This window comes from Channa argus, chromosome 13, assembly GCF_033026475.1.
Source record: "Channa argus isolate prfri chromosome 13, Channa argus male v1.0, whole genome shotgun sequence".
NCBI classification, from domain to species: domain Eukaryota; kingdom Metazoa; phylum Chordata; class Actinopteri; order Anabantiformes; family Channidae; genus Channa; species Channa argus.
In genome coordinates this window covers 16,124,983-16,148,875 of record NC_090209.1, presented here as the reverse complement: position 1 = coordinate 16,148,875, position 23,893 = coordinate 16,124,983, and the positions used below count along the sequence as shown (strand labels likewise).

The 23,893-nt window shown below is 38.7% G+C and overlaps 3 protein-coding genes across 3 annotated transcripts; all 3 read left to right on the top strand.

Annotated features, from left to right (window-relative positions):
- The first annotated feature begins 503 nt into the window (after positions 1–503).
- On the top strand, positions 504–3,625 carry srm (spermidine synthase). Its single transcript, XM_067527277.1, has 8 exons — positions 504–751; positions 1,013–1,133; positions 1,255–1,347; positions 1,468–1,621; positions 1,707–1,790; positions 2,025–2,170; positions 2,311–2,433; positions 2,517–3,625. The coding sequence occupies exons 1-8, from the start codon at positions 621–623 to the stop codon at positions 2,532–2,534; spliced, it is 870 nt and encodes a 289-aa protein (XP_067383378.1). The 5' UTR covers positions 504–620; the 3' UTR covers positions 2,535–3,625.
- Positions 3,626–5,764: 2,139 nt separating this feature from the next.
- Positions 5,765–7,516, top strand: sst7 (somatostatin family member 7). The gene is made up of 2 exons (XM_067527278.1): positions 5,765–6,685; positions 6,919–7,516. Exons 1-2 carry the CDS (start codon positions 6,581–6,583, stop codon positions 7,144–7,146), a joined length of 333 nt encoding a protein of 110 aa, XP_067383379.1. The 5' UTR covers positions 5,765–6,580; the 3' UTR covers positions 7,147–7,516.
- Positions 7,517–17,983: 10,467 nt separating this feature from the next.
- Positions 17,984–22,975, top strand: masp2 (MBL associated serine protease 2). The gene is made up of 6 exons (XM_067528546.1): positions 17,984–18,095; positions 18,169–18,391; positions 18,475–18,652; positions 19,373–19,504; positions 21,679–21,875; positions 22,098–22,975. The coding sequence occupies exons 1-6, from the start codon at positions 18,088–18,090 to the stop codon at positions 22,272–22,274; spliced, it is 915 nt and encodes a 304-aa protein (XP_067384647.1). The 5' UTR covers positions 17,984–18,087; the 3' UTR covers positions 22,275–22,975.
- Positions 22,976–23,893: the final 918 nt, after the last annotated feature.

Below are 23,893 nucleotides of genomic sequence, written 5' to 3'. Positions count from 1 at the left end.
TAGGAGATGTTTAAAGGGCGATTTGTTAACCTTATAATCAAATATCATAATCCTACACGAATGACATAACGTGGTAAAATCCAGAAAACCTAGAAAAATCTTACCATATTTGCTCATTATGTGGCCTTAATGTTTTAAGTGCGGCCTTTCCACAATAAATACAATAAACAGGCCTGTGATAATCTATATGTAGAGAAAGTGCAGCTTACGTTAACTAGATTCCCCCAAAACATCTGAGTGTAAAACTGATACTTAAAATACAAATTTTAGATTCTTTGACTCCACAGATTTCTTTTTAGTCTTTTTCAATCATTTAGACGAAGCTGAGTTTTGCGCCTGGATGGGACACGATGGTTTAGCTTCACGTGGGTTACAGCCGTGGACGAGTCAGCGTCTGTGAAGTCAAACAAACTATACTCGAATCCCATACGTCCTGCTTTTCTATTGGCTCGCATGACGCATGGCCTTACGTCAACAACATTCCATTGGTTATATAGCGAGGCAGCAAGTTTAGTTGGTAGACAGCGAACGGCTAACTGTTGGTGTTTCGTTGAAACTTACTCACATTGCCCCCCACACGTAGAGATACACGTTTGTACTAGTGGCGTTCGGAAGCTGTCATGGACCACATTAAGGATGGATGGTTTACGGAATTGTCCACCTTATGGCCGGGGCAGGCAATGAGCCTCCAAGTGGAAGAGGTCCTTCACCACCAGAAATCCAAGTTTCAGGATGTTATGGTTTTCAAGAGGTGAGCACTTTCAGCTCCATAAGTTAGCTAACGTTGCTAGCTGTTAGCTTCTACTAGAAATGAATGAGCAGCCTTCAGCAATGAAAGTCGTTTAATGTAATGGCAAATGTAACTGATGGGTTAACAGGAACCACTGTCGCAGTCTCCTCTTGGTTATTTTGGAGCGGGGATTTGGGCAGTCATGTGCTTGGACATCTGCTCAAATTATGTAAACACTCAGAAGTTTACACGCGTTCAAACGTGCTTCTCAAACTTTTTCAGTAAAACCTATGGAAATGTCTTGGTGCTGGATGGAGTTATCCAGTGCACAGAGAGAGATGAGTTTGCCTATCAGGAGATGATTGCCAACCTTCCCCTGTGCAGCCACCCATGTCCCAAAAAGGTATCAAATCAGTTGTTGTAAATGTTCATGTTTCAATTTCTTTTTTTTTTTTATTGTTTGTTATTTAAATTTGTTTCAAACCTGTTGTGACATTCTAACATCAGGTTTAACTTTTTCTCAGGTGCTGATAATTGGTGGTGGAGATGGTGGAGTGCTGAGGGAAGTAGTGAAGAATCCACTGGTGGAATCGGTGGTTCTGTGTGAGATAGATGAGGTAGGACAACTACAGAGACAATCTCTTGACTACCTTTCCTCTAGTGAGCTATACTGATCACTAATTTATTTTCTGATTTAATGCTCACTCAAATCAGTGATTATGTTGTCGTCTGTGTAGGATGTCATCAATGTATCAAAGAAGTTCCTCCCAGGCATGGCCAAAGGGTTTTTCAGTCCCAAGCTCACACTCCATGTGGGTGATGGCTTTGAATTTATGAAGCAGAACCAGGATGCTTTTGATGTCATTATAACCGATTCCTCAGACCCTGTTGGTAAGTGCCACTTTTGATGTTAACCTCTCTCTGGCAGCTTTTATAGTAGGGTGTCCTATTCTGAGTTCCATTATTGTTCTTACAGGACCCGCAGAGAGTTTGTTCAAGGAGTCGTACTATCAGCTGATGAAGGCAGCATTGAGAAATGGTGGAATTCTTTGTTCCCAGGGTACGATCATATTTTACTACAGTTGTATTTTACGATGGACAAAGGATTGTGAATTTAATGTAGACATTTCCCATCGATGTCTCTCAAGGCACTGGTTATTTATTCCTTTAATTAAATCCCCTCGCTGTTGCTCTTTATGTGACCTATAGTCATCTACATCAAGATGCAATGAGCCAATAAAGGCTGTCGGGAAATTAATGTTCCCTTTCTTCTGCTCTTGTGTCAATCTCTCAGGAGAGTGTCAGTGGCTCCATTTGGAGTTGATAAAGGAAATGCAAACCTTCTGCAAGACTCTGTTCCCTGTGGTGGACTATGCCTACAGCACCATCCCAACTTATCCCAGTGGCCAAATTGGATTCATGCTCTGCAGTAAAAATCCTGTAAGTTCTTGTTGTCAGATTGCTAAAAACACACGACTTTATGTAAAACTAGGTTGTTGCGTAAAAACTCGTCTGCTGTTTCTCCACAATTTGTGAAGTCCATCACCAATAACTGACGCCTGCTTCCACTTTTTAATTAGGAAACAAATTTCAAAGAACCAGTGAAAGCGCTGTCAAAAGAAGAAATGGAAAATATGAACCTAAATTATTACAACTCTGAAATTCACAAAGCCTCATTTGTCCTCCCTGAGTTTGCTAGAAGGGTAAGTTTTAAAATAACTTGTATTATTTGATTTAAAATGCGTACTTGCAATACATAATTCACTGTCTTTCTGACCATTGACAGGTGCTCAGTGAAGCATGACCCGCAACAACAGACCACCAACTTTATCCTCTACTTGGCCCTCAGACCACAGATAAACAGCCATGTCCTACAGCTTTGCCACCTGTCAGCACGGTTCAGCACCACTAAAGGAAGCAGTCACCTAAAGATTTTAATGGCGGTAGCAACAAATCAACAATGTAAAGGAACTTGAGAAAGTGTTCGTTCAGGTTTAATGTTTCATTATTTCTGTTCTTACCTGCTCTTTGTCTTTATTTATTTTTCCAGTGTTTTTAGTTTTTACTATGTAACTATCTTATCAACATTTTATGAAGGGCATTCTGGTGGGATGGGTTGAGTGGGAAGAGCATGGCCAACAAATCTGACCTCACTCTGAAATATTGTACTGTTTACTGGATTCACTGCATCTCCATGTTATGCAATATTTTACATACCATGTGGAGTATGTACATGTATAATGTATTGCTGCACTTTTATTCATAATGTTTGTCAGTTTGTGCTCATAGGAAAATACACAGTTGCTATGTGTCATTATGTGTTCAGAATACTGTGTTCTCTACACATGAACCCTATAGTGCCTAAAATTGGATGGTAAAATTTGTTCTACACCTATTACAGTGTACTGCTTAGATACTATAGTTTTGGGGTTTTTTTGGGCGGTTTTTTCCAAACTTGGCATTTTTAAAGAGTGTGATACACTTTGTATTTTGTGCTTCTTTCACTGTGGCTTCAGGATTGTGGGGAAAGTGTTGAAGTTAGGATTTATATTCACCAGTCTCAAACCCAACCAAATCGTAATATGTGATTTGTAGAAAGAAAACCGTTTCAGCTGCTGTTCACCCTGAACATCCAGTCTTGTAGGTGCTTGTATGAGCAATACTGTGGTATTAGTAAGGTCCGAGTGTAGTTTCTGTATTCAAACACAAGATGGCAACCTTTACTCTGTATATGTGGAACCCATCTTAACATATTCGAGAGCTATAAAGGAATGCATTTAAAATATAGTGTTTGACGAGCCCAAAGCATATCAAAGGATATAACTTTGTCCATTAGGTTTTCTTTGAATTTGAATGAAAAACCCTTTGGCTTGATTAAATTGTTCAGATCATGCAGTGTTTTGCAATATGAAATGCCACTGTTGCCCTTGGTTGCATCAACTCTAGTTATTGTTGTGCAAGACTAGAGTCCTCTTTGGTTTTTTTATTAAAATGTGACCAACCTGCAACCATTTGTACATTATCGTCGTATTGCGTCGATAGTACTCTTCACCATACATCTTATACAGGAACTGAAACATTCACAGTCTAAGATCAATGTAATAATTCCTTGGCTTTATAATTCTCATGTCAGTGTAAGTTTTCCACTGGAGTTAAATAGATTAAACCTTACACTCAGAGTGACCTATTTGGTAGATTACGCTCATGTTTAATCCTTACATGATCATTTGGTCAACATTTTTTGTGTGATCTCACAGAGAGTTGGGGATGTTGTGCCGGAGGTCATATTTGAAGTAAATGTAGTGAAAATGCAGACATCCACACATAACTGTAAGATCTGTGGGAGCACTTACACATGTCGTCATGCTGACGTTTTCCACTGAATCTCTTTCAGGCTGCACTGCACGTACCTTAAGGAAGTCAGTTGTAGATTCTTCAAACACTGACTTGCCAATATAAAAGTCAGCTAATCTTTGAATTGACTCCAGGCCTTTTTTAGATCAGCACTGAACTAGGAACATACCTCAAATCTGTTTTGAAAGCACAGCAAATCTATTTAAACACATCAAGGCATACTGGAATATGAGTACTGTAGGCTTATGCTCCCTGCTAGTAGCAACATTTTAAGATGTGACAAACTTAGGAGCAAACTCTCCTAACTGTGCTACTTCGGTGATATATCATGGAGTCTGAGGAAAACCTCTCTCACTTGAAACAGTTTCCTCAGACAGATGCAATTTGCATCTAGTATATATATTTAATGTAGCATGTTATTTTGAAGAATACAGCAAATGAAAATTACAAAAATTGTTGGGACCTTTAACCTAATATTTTGTAGATCAACCCTTTGAGGCAATTACTGCAATCAAGAGCTTTTCAGCCGGTAGTTCGGTCCACTTCTTCTGAGCAAACTGCTCCAATTCTTTCAGGTTTGATGGATGTCTTTCCCCAACTGAGGGGTTCAGCTTTTTCCCGTTCACTTGGATTCAAGTCGGGATTCAGACATTTCTAAACAGTCCATTGTCTTTTGTGATCTATTCTTGGATGCTTGGGTGAAAATGACTGGACACATTTTCTTGATGTTGCTTGTAGCTGTTTTCCTTGTTTTTTTTCCCTGTTCAATCGGGGGTTATTTTTCTTCTTGTGACCACATCAACGGAAATTGCTCACAGGAGCATCAAGCTTGGAGAAGGTCTTGTAGATTGTACATTCTCTATGCTTGCTCCTTTATATCCTCAAACAACTCTCCTCCTTTCCTTTTTTTTGATTAATGGTATTGTGGTGCTTATGATTGACACTTTTTCCCACTTAAATTGTCTGAATCGCTAATTATGAGATGGATGACACTGGTAAAAGTATTGTGCTTGAAATATCCAATGATTTGTCTCTGCTTTTAATGGTTACCAATAACTTTGTTCAGGTCATTTTAGGAGATTTTTGTATAGTAAACACAAATACAGTCTTTATTGCAGCCTCTTTGTTTCTATTCTATGGCAAGTAAATGCACGTAGGCATGCATGACAAAAGAGCTTTTAATTTCAACACTTTTTAGGAAGGATGGCAAATTGACAGTGTAAGAAAGACTTAGCTGTGAACAAAAGGTAATTTACTTATTCTGAGTGTCAAAATGAATGTGTTGAACCCAAGCAGCTTAGTCCATAGCATGAATTTAATTGAACTGTGGGTACAGCTTATAGGTGGAATACATTTTACTGTCATTATCTGCAGAAGGAGTCTCCATAAAGGTCATAAAATATATTTTATTGAACAAGCAGCAGGATTTTTGTCCTATTTGCCATCGTTGAGTCATTTCCAAAACCTACTTTTTTTATCAATTCCAAACCAAAGGCCACTGTTTTTTGTTTTTTGTTTTTTAATGGAGAATAGCAAATAAATTATCCGTTAAACCTATTAAGTTTAGTGCCACGTTAATCGTCAGCTCTTAACGTCTGAAGAAGCAATGTTTCTGTTTTTTTTATGTTTTCTCGGTTAGATTGGAGATGTGCATTTCTCGAGGCAGACGTATCCTCAAGTCGCGGAGAGTGTCAGACTGTTCAATTGTAATCTGCAGGTGTCAGAGATGCACACAGAAGCACTGTGACAGGAATCAGATGTTATGAAGTAGAAACTGGGAAATGCAGGTAACCACCAATAAGTTCACTTGTGATCAGCTTGTATTTGTCTTAGATTTGTTTTCTACAAGGGAATGTGACCATTTTATTAAGGATGGCTACAGCACATCCGGTGATATCAAACAGTTGATGAGTGGCTGAATTGTCCATCCACCTGCTTAAGGAGGTCTTTTTTGAGATTGTCTATGATAACTGCCACCACATTAGTTACATGTTGATGTCAAACCTGGATTTAGCCCAGTGATATAGTCATCCGCTGTAGTCGTTCCCTCTGTGAATCACATGAGCACATCCAGCAATTTGCAATTTGTCAAAAAGGTTAAATGTTAGATGGTTCCATTTGTTGTGTCCTGACCCCTTCATCTCCCCTCCTCTTCACACTCAAATACACACCCCCACTCCACCAAACACACGCGCACATACCCCCTCCACCCTTCGTCATACACCCACCACCCTTTACGTCAGTGGTAGACAGGGGGAGAGGCATATAAAAGAGTGGGGGACTTTGGAGTTAGAGCAGAAGGAACACCAGTGGGTTTCCAATCTTGTGACCAGCTGCCACCAACTGCGCTGCCATTTCTCCACCAGTCCACAACTGGATCTCTGCCTAGTCTGAGCTGCCCAGACTTTTCTTTTCCTAAAACGCACACTCCTATTATTGTGAGCCTCCTGCTCCTCTGACTGAAGTTTGGTCAGGCACCTGCACTCTTGTCACAGCATGCAGCTCTTCGTGGTGTTGGCAGCTCTCATGGGGGTTCTGTTCAGCGTAAGAGCAGCCGCCGTGCTTCCTGTGGATGACAGGAGCCCCATCCATATGAACAGGGTAAGGACAATTATATTGCTTATTTGGAGTTCATGAAAAATGTTTACTGAATACTGTAAAAAACTTGAATTTGAATTTGAAATACATTTCAGTACAGAGCTACTACAGTTTTTAATTTATCCAGTGAATCCATACCATCTGAAATTGGACATGGTAAATATAAAAAGAGCTGCAAGATGCAAAATATTGTTTTCCATTTTTTACTGAAATGCACTCTTTTGATTTTGAATCAGGAGTTGACCAAAGAGCGAAAGGAGCTGATCCTGAAGCTGGTGTCAGGCTTGTTGGACGGAGCTCTGGACACCAACATGCTGCCGGGGGAAGTGGCAACCGTGGATCTTGAGGAGCCGCTGGAGTCACGTCTGGAGGAGAGGGCTCTCTACAACAGGCTATCGCTGCCTCAGCGTGACCGCAAAGCTCCCTGTAAAAACTTCTTTTGGAAAACTTTCACCTCCTGCTAACAGCGCTCCAAACCATCCTACCTACTGTAATTCTTCTCTCCCAGCTCTACATGAACTGTAGTAGACCTCAGCTGTACATAACATCTACACCTGTCAGACATGCAACATCGATGGACTTCACTGAGACAGAGTGTCTGTTTGAATTATAATTATCTATTTATGTATACAATATATGTATTTATTTATGTAACAGTTACTTTCAGGGTTAATAATAAAGCATGAAGATAATTTGAAACGGTATTAGCACTTTTGCTTTTGTAAATTATTCTGGAAAAAGGGTCATATTTTTCAGCTGGTTCAATATAAATGCAAACTCCGATTTCATGCAAAAATGGTTGTCTTTTTTATTAAAATGAAGACATTGCAGTTATATTTTAGTTTTGCTTTATCACACAAATGTGTTTCTACAGTACATCTACTAAGAACTAAGTTGCAGTCAGAAATGGCGCACAGAGGATACAGCATTCTTCTTCAATAAACTATCAATAATTTTTTTCAGTGCAGTCCTCAGAGGTGACAGCTTAGTTAGGAGTGTGGGGATTCTACATACTCTGCTTTGTCCTTCTTACTATATGACTGTCTATCTAATTTTTAGGCAAAACATATCCTATACCTATAGGGGAAAGGAATATTAAATGACAATAATAATGGTGTGTCTTCCTCCTTACAAATATATATCAAAATATATTTTAGCTGAGAATCTGTAATGTGAAAAAATTGTACATGTCTTTGCACATGTGTTATTATTTGCCAGGCAGTGGTACTTATTAATTCCTAGTCACAGTTTGAGGAGGATGCTTCAGTGCCTTATCACAGGCCATTAAGCATGTCAGTAAAGTAGGAAAGTAAACTAATAAAAAGTTTTTCCCATATTCACTCAATGATGTTATTTGATCGCAGTAGTTGATGAAGCTAGAAAAACATTGTACAATAAAACAATGGGAACATTTTTAATGCAGACTGGTTAAACCGGTGTAAAGATCAGTGATAGAAGACAAAAAAGAGGTATGTGTGTTTTGGACAAGCAGGGTGAGATAATGAGATGATTCCCATTCACCCTATCAACCCAGTTTTCAATTCTCTCAGCAAACACGACCCTGCGCTGGCTACCAGTGACTCAGTTCTCAACCAGTCAACCTACAATTACCGCACACGCTTATATTCTGCTTCCGACACGTACGAGACCACGGTCGACCAATGTGGTACGTGTTTTTTTCCTTCCACTTTCAGTTAATGAGGTGAATTGTGGAGTAAGTGTTGGCCACAATGAAAACTTGATTGAACTGATGGATCTCATGCGGTAAATATAATGAAATATTGTGCTGTATGAGCCAGTTCATTCAACAAGTTTGTTTTTTTGTTTTTGACATTTTGCCACTTGGTTTCATCAATATCCAGCCTAGAGTTTATGTTAATTAGGCAGATGCAGAATTGAACCCTGATTGAAACAAATGTTCACTTCAATTTTGCAGGTGTTGCGGTGAAGGGTTATAGATCAGCACTTTTGCAGTTTTGTCTTTTATTGAGATGTAGATTAAAATTTTGAGAATGAATCGAGAATGTGTGAGCTATTCCTTGGTGAATGTTTTGTTTGATGTTTCCTCACAATATTTGATGTTCATTGCTTAGCAGCAGTTTGGCACTAGGCAATAATCAAACGAAAGAGTTGCAGTAAAATGTGCAAATTCTTAAATAACCTTTTTAATGTGCCACCAGAGTCCACAGGAATTGTACACAGCCAAAGGCAAAGCTCATAGTTGATTCTTTACACTCTTCTCAACTGGGCTGCAGTCTCATCCTCTTCCTGAGGAGCAGATAATGACTCATACATGTACTTGTTTCACAGGTGCAAAGATATGAGTTAACATAAGTTTATAGGACTGATTCAATTACAAGTGCAACACTAAAGGCCATGGTGACATCTTTTTTTCTTTTTAATGCCGCTGTTTATGTGTTAAGATAGTTGGAGAGAAAAGCTCTACAGTGATCCATCTTGGTTTTTATTGAAAAAGACAAAACAAAATCCCCTGAAACCACCACTTGATGGAGAGTTACAGTTCCATGAAATTCAAAGCAATGTAATTACATGGTTATCGAAACCGCTGGGACCTCTGCTCTGCCGCTCCCTTTAACGATGCTGAATAAACAAAGGTTCCTGTGGGCTTGATTATAGTTCATCATTTCATTCTTACGTGTGTTATATATATATGTGTGTGTGTCATATATATATATAGAAAATGATGCATTTTCATGTTTACAACTTGTGGGAAAATAACTAGACAGTCCTCCACAAGAATAAAAAAATATGCATCAACAAACATTTTTACTCCCATTTTTTAGTACCCGATACCAATTAGTGTCCAAGGGGTCGATATTATAAACAAACAATTTGGTGTCAGTAGAGGTGCTGTCCACTCTTTACTTTTCCCTTTGGCCCTAAATGAGCATGAGGAGTAACATCAAAGCTGATCCCTGCAAGCAAAGCATTTTTATTGGCTATCCTTTTGATCTGAAGAAGGAGCAAAAGGAGTGTTTGGGCCTAACTGTGTAATTCAAATTTAAATGTGACTTCATATGTGCTGGTTTTTAAAAATAACAAAGAATTTGGCATTGTTGGTGCTCCTCATAGGATGAAAAACAACTTCAAAGTGAGCCTACCACGGTTACATAAATGCAGAGAATAGTTGTAAACTTTAGAGCATGTGACCATATACCATAGCACGGTATTATTATTTTGATACATGATGCGTGGTTCATGATCAAAATTAGATTTACAAATAATAATTTATAACATACTGTGCTAATTGTAACTAAGAGCTTTGTGACAAACAAATGTTTGAGAAAAGTATGATCAGTGTTCATATCATCAATCCATCCATTATCCCAGCTGTCATCGGGCGAGAGGCAGGGCCACAAAGAGACACATACAACCAGACAACCATTCACGCCTGCAGGCAATTTTAGATTCATCAATTCACCTGCACGTTTTTGGACTGCAGGAGGAAGCTGGAGTACCCCGAAGAAACCCACACAAGCACGGGGAGAACATACAAACTCCACACAGAAAGGCCACGGCTGGCCGGGGCGCAAACCCACAACCTAACCAGTCCAGCACCGTGCTGCCCGCGTATTTATATAATTCACCTAGAATTATATTTTTGAGAACAAATTCAAATCTTTTGTGACACTGCAGTACACATACTGAATCTCAAAAGGGTTTATTGTATCATTCAGTACATGTATCCATTGTCCTAAACTTTAGGAAAAATATTACCTACAAATGCACATTACAGTTGAAAATTTGTGAGCTACGTAAGCCTCTTTGAATTCTACAAGATCAGTTGTGAGATGTCTCTGTGTTTCACAGCTGTGTCCGAACTCATTTTCATCTAGCACTAGTGAAAATTTACCAGAGGTTAACATCAAATGGTTTCCTAACCCAGCCCTGATCGGCCAAGACAGGCCAAATTAACACCCAGTGCTTAGGTGATGCTTCTGGGAAAAGGTGTGAACAGGCAGGTTGTGTGGCGATTCGCCGCTGAAACTTGTCCGTTTAAAACTGAAAAAGGGGAAATACCCATCATACACACTGTGAATTTTCATGTGATATATTATATAGTGAGTGTACATATTTAGTTTGAAACGCAAGATGGAAGCTCTGTGGAGTCTGTAGATATGCACTTGTACTTTATTAACCCAGCGACTCAGGACACAGTGCCTGCAGCAGTCTTATTCATCTCTGTCAGCCCGGCTCAATTTGTTTAGTTGTGACATTTTCGATAGGTTTTATCCAGAGCACTGAACAAATGCAGTATGGTTGACTAGCTGAGGCATTTTGATGTAAAATAAATATATAAATAACCATTTTTAAAAAATGTTGTTCGGAGGAAAGGACATGCCCAGGAGGAATAATAGACCTGTCTCTCTGAGTACATGGCAGGTTTGCATCATTCTGCTGAAAGTGCCTCATTAGTGCCTTTCCAGAAATAACTCTCCTCCATTCAGTTGAAAGTAATATTATTTTTTATCTTCCTGCTGTTGATCAGTTGCGCCTTTCTGTTTTTTTTTTTTTGTCAAGATCGTAGCATAAGTAAAGATTTGTAGGTGTAAACTGACAACCAAAGGCATCGTAAAGAGCATCGGCAACATGGGGTCTCTGACTGCCAAATGATGTCCAAAGCATTCAAGCATCCACACACAACACACAGGCTAAAGTGTTTGATTTATTTCTTCCAAAGAGTTCTCCTGTTTGGGAGCACCTATGGGAATGGGGAGATTGTTTTCCCCAGCAAGGCTTAATGATGCCTGATGGCTTATTCAGCCGCCTAGTGCCAGCGCTAAAAGCTGATCATTATGGGGCCCTCTGCTCTTTCAGTGCTAAAGCTGAGGCTCGGAAAATGAGCTGTCACCAGTGTGAGGAAGGGATACAGCACGCTGGTCACTAAAGTGACCCTGATCATTCTGGATGCCACTACTTTGGATTGCTGGGCCTGTGTGTGGCGTGAAAGTTAAACACATGTTTCCAGGAAATTAGTTAACTAAAGTGCACTTAATACAAACCGAAGCAAAAAGTAATAATTGTATGTGTTTTATGTGAAAGGCCGTAAACCAGGGCTCATTAGTGTGCTCTAAGGATGACAACCACATCTTAAGATTTTTTGGTAAATAGGACTACCAATAAAAAGTAAATGAATGCAAGTTGAAAGTTTTGACAAGTTTATCTCCAGTGACTTTGTTGCTCAAACAACAGTTTGAGCCACACTGTTGTTTGAGCATGCAACACACACACATAGTAGGTTTGTTTATCTCAGTTAGCAAATTAGCATTGGTGAATTAGCACCATATCCTTCACTTTCAAAGGTTTCTGGCCCGATTTCCTTTGAGGTTTGTAGCTGTTTTGATGGCAAATAAATCTAAATCAATGTCACTGCTGCAGTGCCATAAATTGTTGCATAGCAAAAACAACTTTCCTCTAAATTCTTCTCAGAATCACAGATTTTTACTTAACTTAAGCAGCAAGGCAGAGGAACTGTTGCATTGTTCTGCCAAGGTGGACTCCCTTTGGTGACGATTCGGAACATTTAAAGATTGATTGACTTGTGCTTTATTGATTCATTAGTTATTTGTAAGATCATATTCACTGACAACTGTGCTCATTACTTTATCTGTTTTAAGTCTTTCTAGTCCGTGCAAATGAATTGTATCTGCATGTCTTAAGTTGGTGAAGGCCAAACTTTTAATCCAAAATAGAAATTGAAAAACTGTGAGAAAATGTATTATTTCTACAGCATCAGGCCTATGATGAGAGAAGCTTATTGGAAGTAAAATACAGATTGGATTTTGAAGAAAGATGGTACGTGCTACCATTAGAGTTCTAAAGTTGGCCTTTTCACTGAGCATCCAACACATAACCAGGAGCCAGCTCTTGTTGATAGTGTCATTAGAAGAACAGGCAGGGAGGGAGACAAGTGTTTCAAGATGGTATTAACTGCCGTTTTAAGTACTGCAGTGTCCTGTATAATATGTATTATATAGGTCTCCAATCACAAGGATGACACTCCAGAACTGTCCTTGTTTGACTCAGTCTTTGCAACAGTAATAGACTCGTTGCCACAGCAGCAGATGAGCATCTCAAGTAATGTTATTTTCCCACACTCTGTAGTGCTGCTTATGACTATTTTCAGGACAATTGGGCCCTTGTGGGATGCCAATACACCTGATTGTGGTTTCTCTAACAACACAAAATCCCCTAATGTCAAATGGGCTGCCTGTGAAAAAAAGGAAAAAACATGATGTGAGCCATTGAGATCCTAAATGTCACCACAGCATTATGGGTGACAGTGATGGTTTTTGTTTATTAATGGCATGTGAAGTTCTCGCAACTGCAGACGGGAGAGTCGTGCCATTACTCATATTGGAAATCCATGTATAATGTTCAGGCTGACCATCATTTTTCTCATGCCTAACAGACCCGAAAATGTTTAATCAGTTATACAAGAAATAACCCACCATTAATATCCCTACTGCAGTTACTGAGTCATGGCATGTCAGCAATGTTGTATAATTTAATTTCAGTGTGTTCATGATAAGTTGATTTATTATGTGGTGAGGTGAAATATTCATTGGTAAACTTATTAGAAGTAATATTTTTGACATGTGAAATTTAGCTTGCTTGATTTTTTTTTGGTTTGTTTTTTAAGTTAAAATGAGTCTTTTTACCTTAAAGTAGTTTTGTAACAGAAGCTGCTTGAAACTGGATGAAGAAAAAGGCATTGTAGCAATGGGGGGCCATAATGAAGGTAGGGATTCAGAGGTGATAGCAGCAGCTGCGTCCCATTTCTCATCATTGCTTCCTCGCACCAATGTCACTGACTGCTTTACTGCCTTATGGTAGTCCACTGAATTGCTAAAGCTGGGGCCTGTTTGAATTAGCAAGGAAATGACCATATTTGTTATCTGTGAAAAAGAGCTGTGCCGGGCCAAATTGAAAGAGTAATGGGCTTCACATCAGGAATGAAATCGCACACAAAAAGGCTCAACATCAATTCACTAAGAGCCATTCTTGATCATTATCACCGAGGGGGATACTGGGATCCAGGGCCAACAATGAATTATACATTCAACACGTGGTTTTGGCATTTGAAGAAACTTTGTAGTAAATTCACTAAGACTCCATTACACGAGCATGCAGCCATTACAATGGGTGAAACAATAATATGTGGATATAGTTCCCTTGAACAAAATTCACCGTGTATATGGTGAAACATTCACCCGCTTGCACTGCCTTTAGTTCCATTTTTCTGTGTCATTTCCTCTAAAGAAAAGTGCGTCTTTCGCAAGAAATCATAATGAAACATTTCCAGGTGTATTTTTGATTTTCTCTGTGCCCACGCACAATCAGCAGCAATGGTGGTAGCGTTAATAGAAACATAAAACTGGAGTGCTGCTCCCCTCAGAACAAAGAAATATGTATATACATCGATGGCATTCAATCAATTCTGTGTCTTGAGCTTGTGAACATCGGGCCTCGAGGCTCAAGCCAAAGCGCCAACACAGTGAGTCGCAGGAGCAGCCACAAGCAACAGGATCGGTTTTCTCTGTTCTGTGAATCAAATGTTGATTTGTCTGCCAGCAGCATTTCTGCATTGGAACTTGTTGATGCAACCGATTTGAAATTAGACACTGACAAATGAGTGAATGACAATCTGACACTAAGAGACACTGTGGCCTCTTCTGCTTTTAAACTGTATGTAATTTGCAGCAGGTAGTGTGTTTCTGCATAACCACTGTGGACAAGCAAATTACAGTGGATTAACTCTACATTGTTCCTTGGTGTTCAGCTCAAGTGACACATCCCCACTTATTCAAGTCCTTAATTACAGTTTACAACATGTGGGTTGGTGAGACTGCTGTGATTGCAGCCTGTGGAAAGCAGATAGAAGATGAGAGTGAGGATGAAGATGGCAAAAGGGTGCCACAGTGAGGGTAAATATGCTCACCAAGTGTTCTAGCATGTCTAGTGGTATCATTTGGTTCTAGGACAAGATGTTCGGACAGAATCCTGGCAAAACTGCACAGCTTGTTAACGTCGCCACAGGAGAAGAGGGATGTGTAAATTGAGAAAATGAAAAAAAATAAATCTTCCAGCATGCATCAATGACATTGATATGAAGCTAACCACCTGCGTCTCCATCACAGTTTTTGGTTTGACTCTCCAGATACTAACAGTCTCTGTCCTTTTGAATTGATCTCAAGTGGCCTGTTCTTTATTTAATAACTGGCTGACTTCATATAAGGAAGCACTTCATTATTTCGTGCAACAGCAAGCAGGTGAAAAAAATGCACATGGTCCTTGTGCACTTGGACATTTGAGATTTGATCATGCTGAAATCAACACAACCTGTGTCTTGTCTCCCTGCACGTTTTGAGTGAATATTCAAATTATCTGTGGTTCATGCACACATTCATATGCATCCTGTGTAGTAGATATAATGTTTATAAGAATGTTTATGATTTGACAGTGTGCATGTTTAAGCTCTTCTTGTAACACGGGATATACATGCATCCTTTCATATTCAGCCATTGGCTGTTCCAGGTGCAAATGTAAAGTCCTCCATCTTGCGTCCGAAAATATGTCAAGTTAAACTCAGGCTTTTTTGATGCATTACACCTCTATACAGATCTTCTTCCCTAGGGTACTATCTTTTTAGTTTCGATAATGGTTTTGGAGACAGTTCTTGACATGGAATTAATGATGAGCTCTGTAATCTGAGGCACGAGGCACTTTTGTCTAAATGAAGAGGTTCTAGCTGCAAATCAGACGATATCCTCACAAAGTCACTGGGGTCACGATGTCAGCAGTTTTTTCATGATTCACCATCTACACACCTGATCCAGGTTTCAGGTCTTTAGACGACATCATCACTTTCATCAGTCTGTGTCTCTGCCTTTTACCCTAAACAGAGATATTTTCCAATACAGAATCAACAACTGAGTTGCTAAATATATATGAATCTTTATTCTTCATCATTGTTTTTATGTGTTATATTTAATTTCTTGCATTTTGTCTCAATTTAATGTGGGCATTTTTGTCTTCAATTTTAAACTTTCATGTCCTAATTGTACCATTGTCAGTTTTCATCTATTATCCTTTTAATCTGAATTGTTGATTACTGTCTCCAGCCCACAGCCACCAACAATAAAAGGAATTTCAAACCTTAAGATGTGACCAAAGGCTTAATGTTTGGACTTTAGGGTGTGTACAGTTACAAAAAGTGTGCACTGGAAAAGGCTGCAGTGCAGATAACAGTCCCCAACCCATCAAAAAATATTTTGTGACCAGCCAATAAAATAAAAAAGTAGTACAGTATGAAGAATCGGCTGTCTTGCAACTCCTAATTACTACAGCTATGGCATTTCAGTGCCAATCACTGCACTGACATTTAGAAAGTAGACTTCACCTCAACAAAGGCAAACTTTAAAACAGCAAGGGAAAGTGCAGCAATGGAAAAAAGCAAACAAAATTCAAACCACCTTTAGAGCCCACGTTCAGTCATAGAGTTTAGTTAGACAAATTAACAAATACATTGGGCAAACAGTAGGATCTAACTGAACTCTATGTTTTTGTTATTGTAAAATAAAATGCTGCTCATTAACGACAGGTTTCAGACACAAAGTGGATCTATGTAAGCGCAGATCAGTCAGTGCCCATCCTCAAGTTATCAGTGTGTTTATTGGTGGTGTGTTCATTTTTTGTTGTTGTTGTTATGTGGTTGTAACATTATTTATTTTTCAACCTAAGCTGTATTTTGACCTTACTAAATATACCCATACATTAGGGTAAATAATTCTCTCACAGACACACACTCACACACACAGTCACACTGTGTGTGGAGGCTGTAGTGTTCATCCTATGATAATGTCTCAAATTTGAAGGTAAATACCCACAATATGAAGTATAAGAAAATGGTTTGAAAGACAAAGGCAGTTTCCGTAAGCAGTACAATTTTCAAGTCGGCTGGTACAGTAGACTAAAGAGCACAAAATGCACTTGGGGCTAAAAGGAAGGTTTATAATGTTATGAGCAGTGATGTCGCTCCATAGAAAGTAAGTGGAAAAAGTCCAGTATCTTTTTCTATTTTCAAGTTTCTCTCACTGATCTCTGTGAAAATAAAGACTCAGAAGCTTGAAATTAATTTACACCCCCAGGGGCAACGGAAATGAGACCCTGGGTCTGAGTGATGTGTGGAGCATAAACAACGCAATCATTATGAATTGTTTTTTCATGAAGAAGTTCCAGGAATGTTTTATAGTGTCAGGGGGGCGTTATTTCTACTGGTGCCTCATACTAGGGCATCAAAGCCTGGTAAAGCCTCTGTACAGACTCTGTTGTGGCTCAGACCAACAAAGTCACAATCAGGCAAAAAGGAAAAGGTTATGGCACCATTTGAATTGTGTTCCATTGAAGGGGTCATTTGAAAAGGGAAATTAACATTGATGTTTATGTGTATAATTATTGTAATTCACAAACAGTATTCAATACTAGCCATTAGTGCTGTTGCTGGTTGAAAGGCCCCATCACTTCTGAATAACATCAATATCTGTATTCCATCTAAACAGACAGCATGAAAATGCTGCAACTCGGTCATTATAAAAGCCTACAATGAAGTCAGACCCTGACACACTCAACACAGTGCAGATGCAGTTAAAAAAAACTTGATGCAACCTGGTTTCATTCAATGGGAAACTGTTGTTGATGTACCATTTACTGTTTTCATCCCTGATACAGCAATTAGGTGCCAACAAAAGGGGATAGGCGTGTAAATGTTGTGTGTATTTTGTATTTACTTTTCTATGGTTTTTGTTTAACAGCCTCACTGCTTGGCAATCATGAGAGCAGGGTCTGAAATAATGAGTCTGGCACGAGCCGGGTCTCATCAGCATCACTGTCTAAACAGGTTCCACAGGGCACTGAAAAGTGATACGGGTGATAGGCTTATTTTTATCGTTAGAAATTAGATTTGAATTCATTGTTTTATGTTGTGGAAGTATTCTAATTCACATTTGTAAAAGGTGACAAAAATCTAAACATACTTACATTTTTATTTTACTGCATCAGCATCTAATAAATGTGACCTTCTTCTTTTGTTGCTAAATGCAACTGTTTACTCATCTAAACTATTTGCCACTTCTAAAAATTCATTTGAGAGGATAAAATAATAAGAAATAGAACAGGATGAATATGAATGATTCTGACATTCATCACTGATAGATTTCTGTGAGTCAGCGAGGCGGGGAATTATGACAGACTGATCACGTGCATGTTTCCCTTTGTTTACCCAAATGTTGGCCGGCTTGGACGGCTGAGTTCATCTACCCTCAGATAAGGGAGAAGAAACCATTTCAAAACACAGCAAAATATATGGGGTCTGTGAAGCCAAGATGACCAGGTGAGTGTCAGTTAGCATTTATTTGTGCAAAATATTCCTTGAAACCACTGCTGTCACACCTAATTTTGCCCAGTGGGTGCCATTTATTTGTCCTATTTTCCCTCCTTCGTGTCTCGCTGAGTGTGAAAATGACGGGGTTGTATGGCGGACTCACCTCCCCTAACTTCCCTCAGCCTTATCCCAACAACCAGCACCTAGTGTGGAACATCACAGTCCCAGAGGGCCACAGAGTCAAACTCTACTTCACCCACTTTAGCATGGAACCATCCAACCAGTGTGAATATGACTATATCCAGGTACATGCAAGAGAAACTCCTCCTCCCACAGTCACTGGTGTCACTGTCTGCTCACTAAAAGGCCTCTGGCCTTCTCAAACCAGGTTTTCGCAGAGGGAAATGAAACTCTGCGATTCTGTGGTGAAGAGGAGAAGCACTCTGAAAGCACCCCGAGGAAGGCCGTCATCCTGTCAGCCGGGAACCGCATGTCAGTGGTTTTTAGGAGTGACTACTCTAATGAAGGCCGATTCACCGGCTTCCAAGCATTTTACACTTCAGAAGGTGATGCAGGGACATGTGACATTTGTTGCCAGAATGCAGAAACACTTTTAATTACAATGTAATGGAGTTTCTAGAGAAAGAAATAGCAGGGCATATATCATCACAAGTTTACACAGAAATGTTTAAATTCAGATTTAGAATATAAGAAGAAAGACATACAAAATAGAATAATGACATACCAACAGAGAAGATATAAGTTATTAGAAGAAAACATGAATTTATATCAGTTTATTCACCTGAGATAACATAGTATAAACATTTATTTTACTCTATTTGTTTACTTTATAACTTTAGGATTCTTCATATTAAAATCAGCTGTTTATGCAGTTAGTACGTTTCCCATTTAAATTCAATCCAATAATCCAATTATTCAATCTAATAATGCCAACTCGGAGCCTGTTACGGCACTTTACTTTAAATTGTTCTTTAAATGTTTGGTCATCAGTTAGTTTCTACAAACTGACAGCACATTTCCAAGTGAGCCTTGAGTTAAGATAAACCAGATTATTCCAGTATTTGCTTGTGCTGATTTACAGAACCTTGGAAGGCAGGCGTTATCTGACTTAACTTCTGGCCCATTTAGAGTTTACAGGACATTTGTAAAAACAAAAATAAATTTCCATTTACTCAATCCACTCTATTTAATGTTTGTTCATGAAAAAAAAAAAATTCATATTTATTTTGCAGTGCTTCACTCTCTAACATGCATGTCTTTCACAGATATCAATGAATGTCGCTTCAAGGTAGATGGGGAGAAAATGTGTGATCATTTTTGCCACAATTACATTGGTGGATATTACTGCACATGCAGACTAGGATATCTTCTCCATGATAACAAAAGATCCTGCACAGGTAAGAGCCAGAGCTCAAGAGGCATGTTCATTTGATCACTCTACCCTGTGTCAGGCACAGTGTTAGGAGCTTGGCACACTGCATTTAACTGCATATTGATCTCTGTAAATGCTGTGTGTGTCATTCATGTCTAATACTTCTTCTTCTCTGCTTCATTTAAAGTGACAGTGAGGAGTTGTTGCCATCAACTGTTATATTGCAAAAAATCAAAAAGCATGTCCTAATATTCAAGACTTTTTTACATTTATCCTTAGTCAACATGATTTTAGCCAACATTTATGTTTTTCTCTTTATATTCTCAAAAGCAGTTTTGTGCTTTTTAAAAATTAGAGTTATTTTATAACTGTCCCCTTTTTGCTGATAAATGTCTCCCAATATTGTGCTTGAGGAGAATTTATATCAACATGGCCTATTGCTCTTTTTCACAAGACTTTTTTAATCTAATAAACTCTAACAAATGTCTTCTGCCTAATTATGATAATGTTCTATTTCTAGTTGCTTTAGATTGTTTCCACCATGGGACCATCTTAACTCCTATCTAACACTTATCTTTTACCAGTCCTTTGCCCAGTTGTTTTAGATCACAACAATTAGTTTTTTTCTAATTTGCCTTACCAAAACTCCATCTCACACTTCAGATGGATCGCTCTGTTACTGTAAAACCTATGCACTCAGACAGTTATTACTACAAATGGTGTTGTCCCAAAACTTTGATGAATTAACTGTGTCAAAAAAGGAAAAAATACATTGCCTGCTGATAGAAATTATTTGCAATATTAAGAATCCCTCATATAAATGTGTTTAAGCCCCCGATGCAAAAATCTTCAATCAGCAATCAGTCCTTACCAATCTATAAAAGATGCTCGTCTGAGTTATTTTTTCCAAGACGGGATCAAAGATAAGGGAAAACTAAATTATGATGTTGACTTGAACCAGTGGCCTAATGGCCTTCATTTTGATTTTTAGTATGATACAGCATTTGTACTGAAATAGAATTTTTTGTTTTACTCTACTGCATCAAATTTTATTCTTTTTCCATTCTGTTCAAACACATAAAAGCCAAACGCTGTAAACTACAAATACAGAAAAATAAAAAGAAACTAAATGAAACTTATGGACGGAAATAACTCAAAATGTAAAATACATAGATAAAGACTGAGTGATTGCTGACTGAAGAATTTATGTTGGTGGGTTATACACATTTACATGAGGGATTCATAATTTGCCAGTCGTTTCTATCAGATGGGAATGTATTTTTTCCCTTTATTTTTGAGACAGATAATTCAACAAGTTTTGCGTGACCGAATGTCATACGTGTTAACAGTTTTGAAAAAGGATGTAGAAAATGTGTGAAACCAATGAAAATGCATTAACGCATTTGCAACAGGAGACTTGCGATGTGCTAAGAAGGTGATGATCTCATTAAATGCATCTTAGCACTTGAGAAGAACTTTAACATGTAATTCTTTTAAGAAAGTCATTTGTCCTTAAGAATGCTCTTAGTATTTCACAGTGCTGCAGTACAAATATTAAAATAACAAATTTCTGATTTTCTGACTATCGCCAAAACATGGTTAGTAGTGTTCTACATTGGATTTCTTTCAGTCATAGCTGGCATACTGATGCATGCAGTTGTTGCTCTCTGCCAGCTGGTGTAAGGCAAGGTTAATTACTGTTGAATCCTAGGGGAAAATCAACTTCAAAATGGCATTAAAAATTGATACCTGTGTGCAGCACTAATAGTATACTGACACTTGGCAATTAATCACAATTACCAAATGATCTGCTTTACATTATTATTCTCTGCCAGAGGAAAAAGGATGACATAACAAATCATGCAATGAATGGGAAAAAATGATTATCTGCCTATGGATTGTACTAATTATATGAATTACAGCAAGTCAGCCTCTTCGCAATATTCATCTGTTTTTGTCTATAGCAAAATCTGCACACTTGCTGTGGCAATAATGCAAAACCTAAATGAAGGCAATGATTTATGAGGCCAGGAAATGCCTCATTTTTTATGAAAACTGTTTTTTTCAAATATTTTTCTAAAAACATTTTAATAGCCACCACTTTATAACTGAAGCAGCTGCAGGTGCTTTACCAGTGTTCACTCCCCTAGATGACAATGTGGTGTTGCATTTTAATAGGTGTATGTGTCTTCCTTTCAGTGCCGTGCCACAGCCAGGTATTGACGTCATTGTCAGGGGTTCTGACCAGCCCAGGATACCCAAGTCTCTACCCACCCATGAGTGAATGTAATCACACTATTCGTCTGCCAGAGGGCTACAGAATAATCCTGGACACCCTGGAGCCCTTTGATATAGAGGGACACCCAGATGTCCCCTGTCCATACGATACGTTAAAGGTGACATCAGGACCTTATCACACACACACACACACACAACAATGAATAAGCAATGTATTCCTTCTCATGCTTGTGGAGGCAGTCTGTCACTGAGCTGTCTCTGTCGGGTGATAAACTGTATCGCCACGTAGCTTCCTGCATATTTAAGTTTAGTTGGACATCAATCAGTCGAGCATTTAATGAACATCCTGTTTCTTATATTTAATGCTCCTCTCTTTTAAGATTTCAACAGCTGGAAAAGAGTATGGACCTTTCTGTGGATTGACGCCTCCAGCCCGTATTGACACAGGAAGTTACGAAGTGCATGTTATGTTTACGTCCGATAGTAGCGGAAAAAACAAGGGATGGAAGATTAAGTACACCGGTACCAAAACTGAACCTCTCCTATCTGAAGCCTGATGACCCATTGGCTTGAACGTTGCTTGTGTAGTGTGTAATGTGTACACTCACTGAAAGACAATTTTCAATAATTGCTTATCAACATACTGTTAATTGTAATTCTTACAAACTGTTGGCTACTGTATATGTGATCCGAGATGCATTTTGATAAACAGCATTCAACAGAATAATGTAACTGATTGTAAACAGTGACTCTACTCCTTTATAGCAAATTACAGAAGCTTGGTGTGGGGTAATAGAGTAAATTTAGTCATATGGTTAGATAATTGGCAAATAGTCAACCAAGATGGGCTTATTGAAGGGGTCACAAAGAGGACAAGAAGTCACAGGTTGGGTCGTGTTTAGAGGAATGCTTAAGATCACAGGAGGCACTTTGTTGTTACAAGGCCCAAAGCAATGTAGCAGATAGTGAGTCCTGGGGTCACAAGATCTACAAGAAGGTGCAATAAAAGGGTTTTATTGCTTCTCAACTGACATCTTCAGATAAACTAGAAAGGGACAAGAGTGATGACTGTCAACTGCGTGCACCTGGTTTCATCATTCATGTTTTGTGAGGGTGGTTCCTTTCTTGGGTTTGAGTATAAATAGAAGGGGTTTGAGAGATACAAGTAGGAAGAAGACACCAACATCCATGTGTTCTTCTCCATTCCGGCATGTAATAAACTGAGATGGTTCATCACGCTGAGTTCTGTCTACAGTTCTTCCAAAAGGGAAAATTGGACACATCACATTGGACTACATATATAGAGTATACAATATTGTGTGCGATATTTCACAGAAATAATAGAAATAATAATATTAATGACATTCGTGTATCTTGGACTGCTGTGGGTCTAAGAAGAATTTCCTGATTTATTACTAATTTAAGAAATGATTCAGAAATATATTTGACTTTCATACATTTTACAGCTTGTTCTCAACAATCCCAACTCTACTCCTCTGTCAAAACAATCATTATTTGAAATTTTTGCATTCAAATTCACAAATATGTGGACAAAAACATATGTCTGGAAATGTGGATGTGAAAAAGAAAATAGCATTTATTTGAGGTTGCAAGGTGGCTTTTGCTCTGCTGTTTGATTTTATTTCTTCTTGTGCCTAAGAATCAGGTCAGTAGTTTTGTGGGAACTTTTTTAAACCTCTCAATGTTAACCTGTTAATTCTGAACTATTACTGTATGCTATTAATATTTTGTATTTTCGATGCCACTGCATCTTACTGACCCACACATCACCATGGCATTTGCAGCCCAAAACACTCATGACAACACATGCTTTCTGAAAGTCATCTGACCAGATGGGATAAGGTTTGATCCTCTGGGCAATTGGGTGATTACAGAGCAAACCTGCAGTTGTAACCCGAGAACTGTTAACTCACAATCTAATGCACCAAGACAGTGTGACACATGGAAGCACAATCAACTGCTCCTGTGCCACACATACTTCTAACTGTTCCGCCTAGTTGGAACTAAATATACTGGAATTACGCACACCATGAAACCCATTAAACAACTGTTAGAAAATGTGTAGTAGCAGAATGCAGCCGACGGGCTTAGAGCTAATATGCCCACCACTATTGTTGACAGGTCTGCATATTGCACATGAATATACTAATGTGAA

Excerpts from the sequence above, each read along its gene's own strand:
- sst7 (XM_067527278.1), top strand. The coding sequence starts at position 6,581 with ATGCAGCTCTTCGTGGTGTTGGCAGCTCTCATGGGGGTTCTGTTCAGC. Across the intron at positions 6,686-6,918 it reads GCCCCATCCATATGAACAGG|GAGTTGACCAAAGAGCGAAA; the intron begins GTAAGGACAATT and ends ATTTTGAATCAG.
- masp2 (XM_067528546.1), top strand. Across the intron at positions 18,653-19,372 it reads AGCATTTTACACTTCAGAAG|ATATCAATGAATGTCGCTTC; the intron begins GTGATGCAGGGA and ends TGTCTTTCACAG. Across the intron at positions 19,505-21,678 it reads TAACAAAAGATCCTGCACAG|TGCCGTGCCACAGCCAGGTA; the intron begins GTAAGAGCCAGA and ends TCTTCCTTTCAG.
- srm (XM_067527277.1), top strand. The coding sequence starts at position 621 with ATGGACCACATTAAGGATGGATGGTTTACGGAATTGTCCACCTTATGG. Across the intron at positions 1,622-1,706 it reads CGATTCCTCAGACCCTGTTG|GACCCGCAGAGAGTTTGTTC; the intron begins GTAAGTGCCACT and ends TTGTTCTTACAG. Across the intron at positions 2,171-2,310 it reads TGCTCTGCAGTAAAAATCCT|GAAACAAATTTCAAAGAACC; the intron begins GTAAGTTCTTGT and ends CTTTTTAATTAG.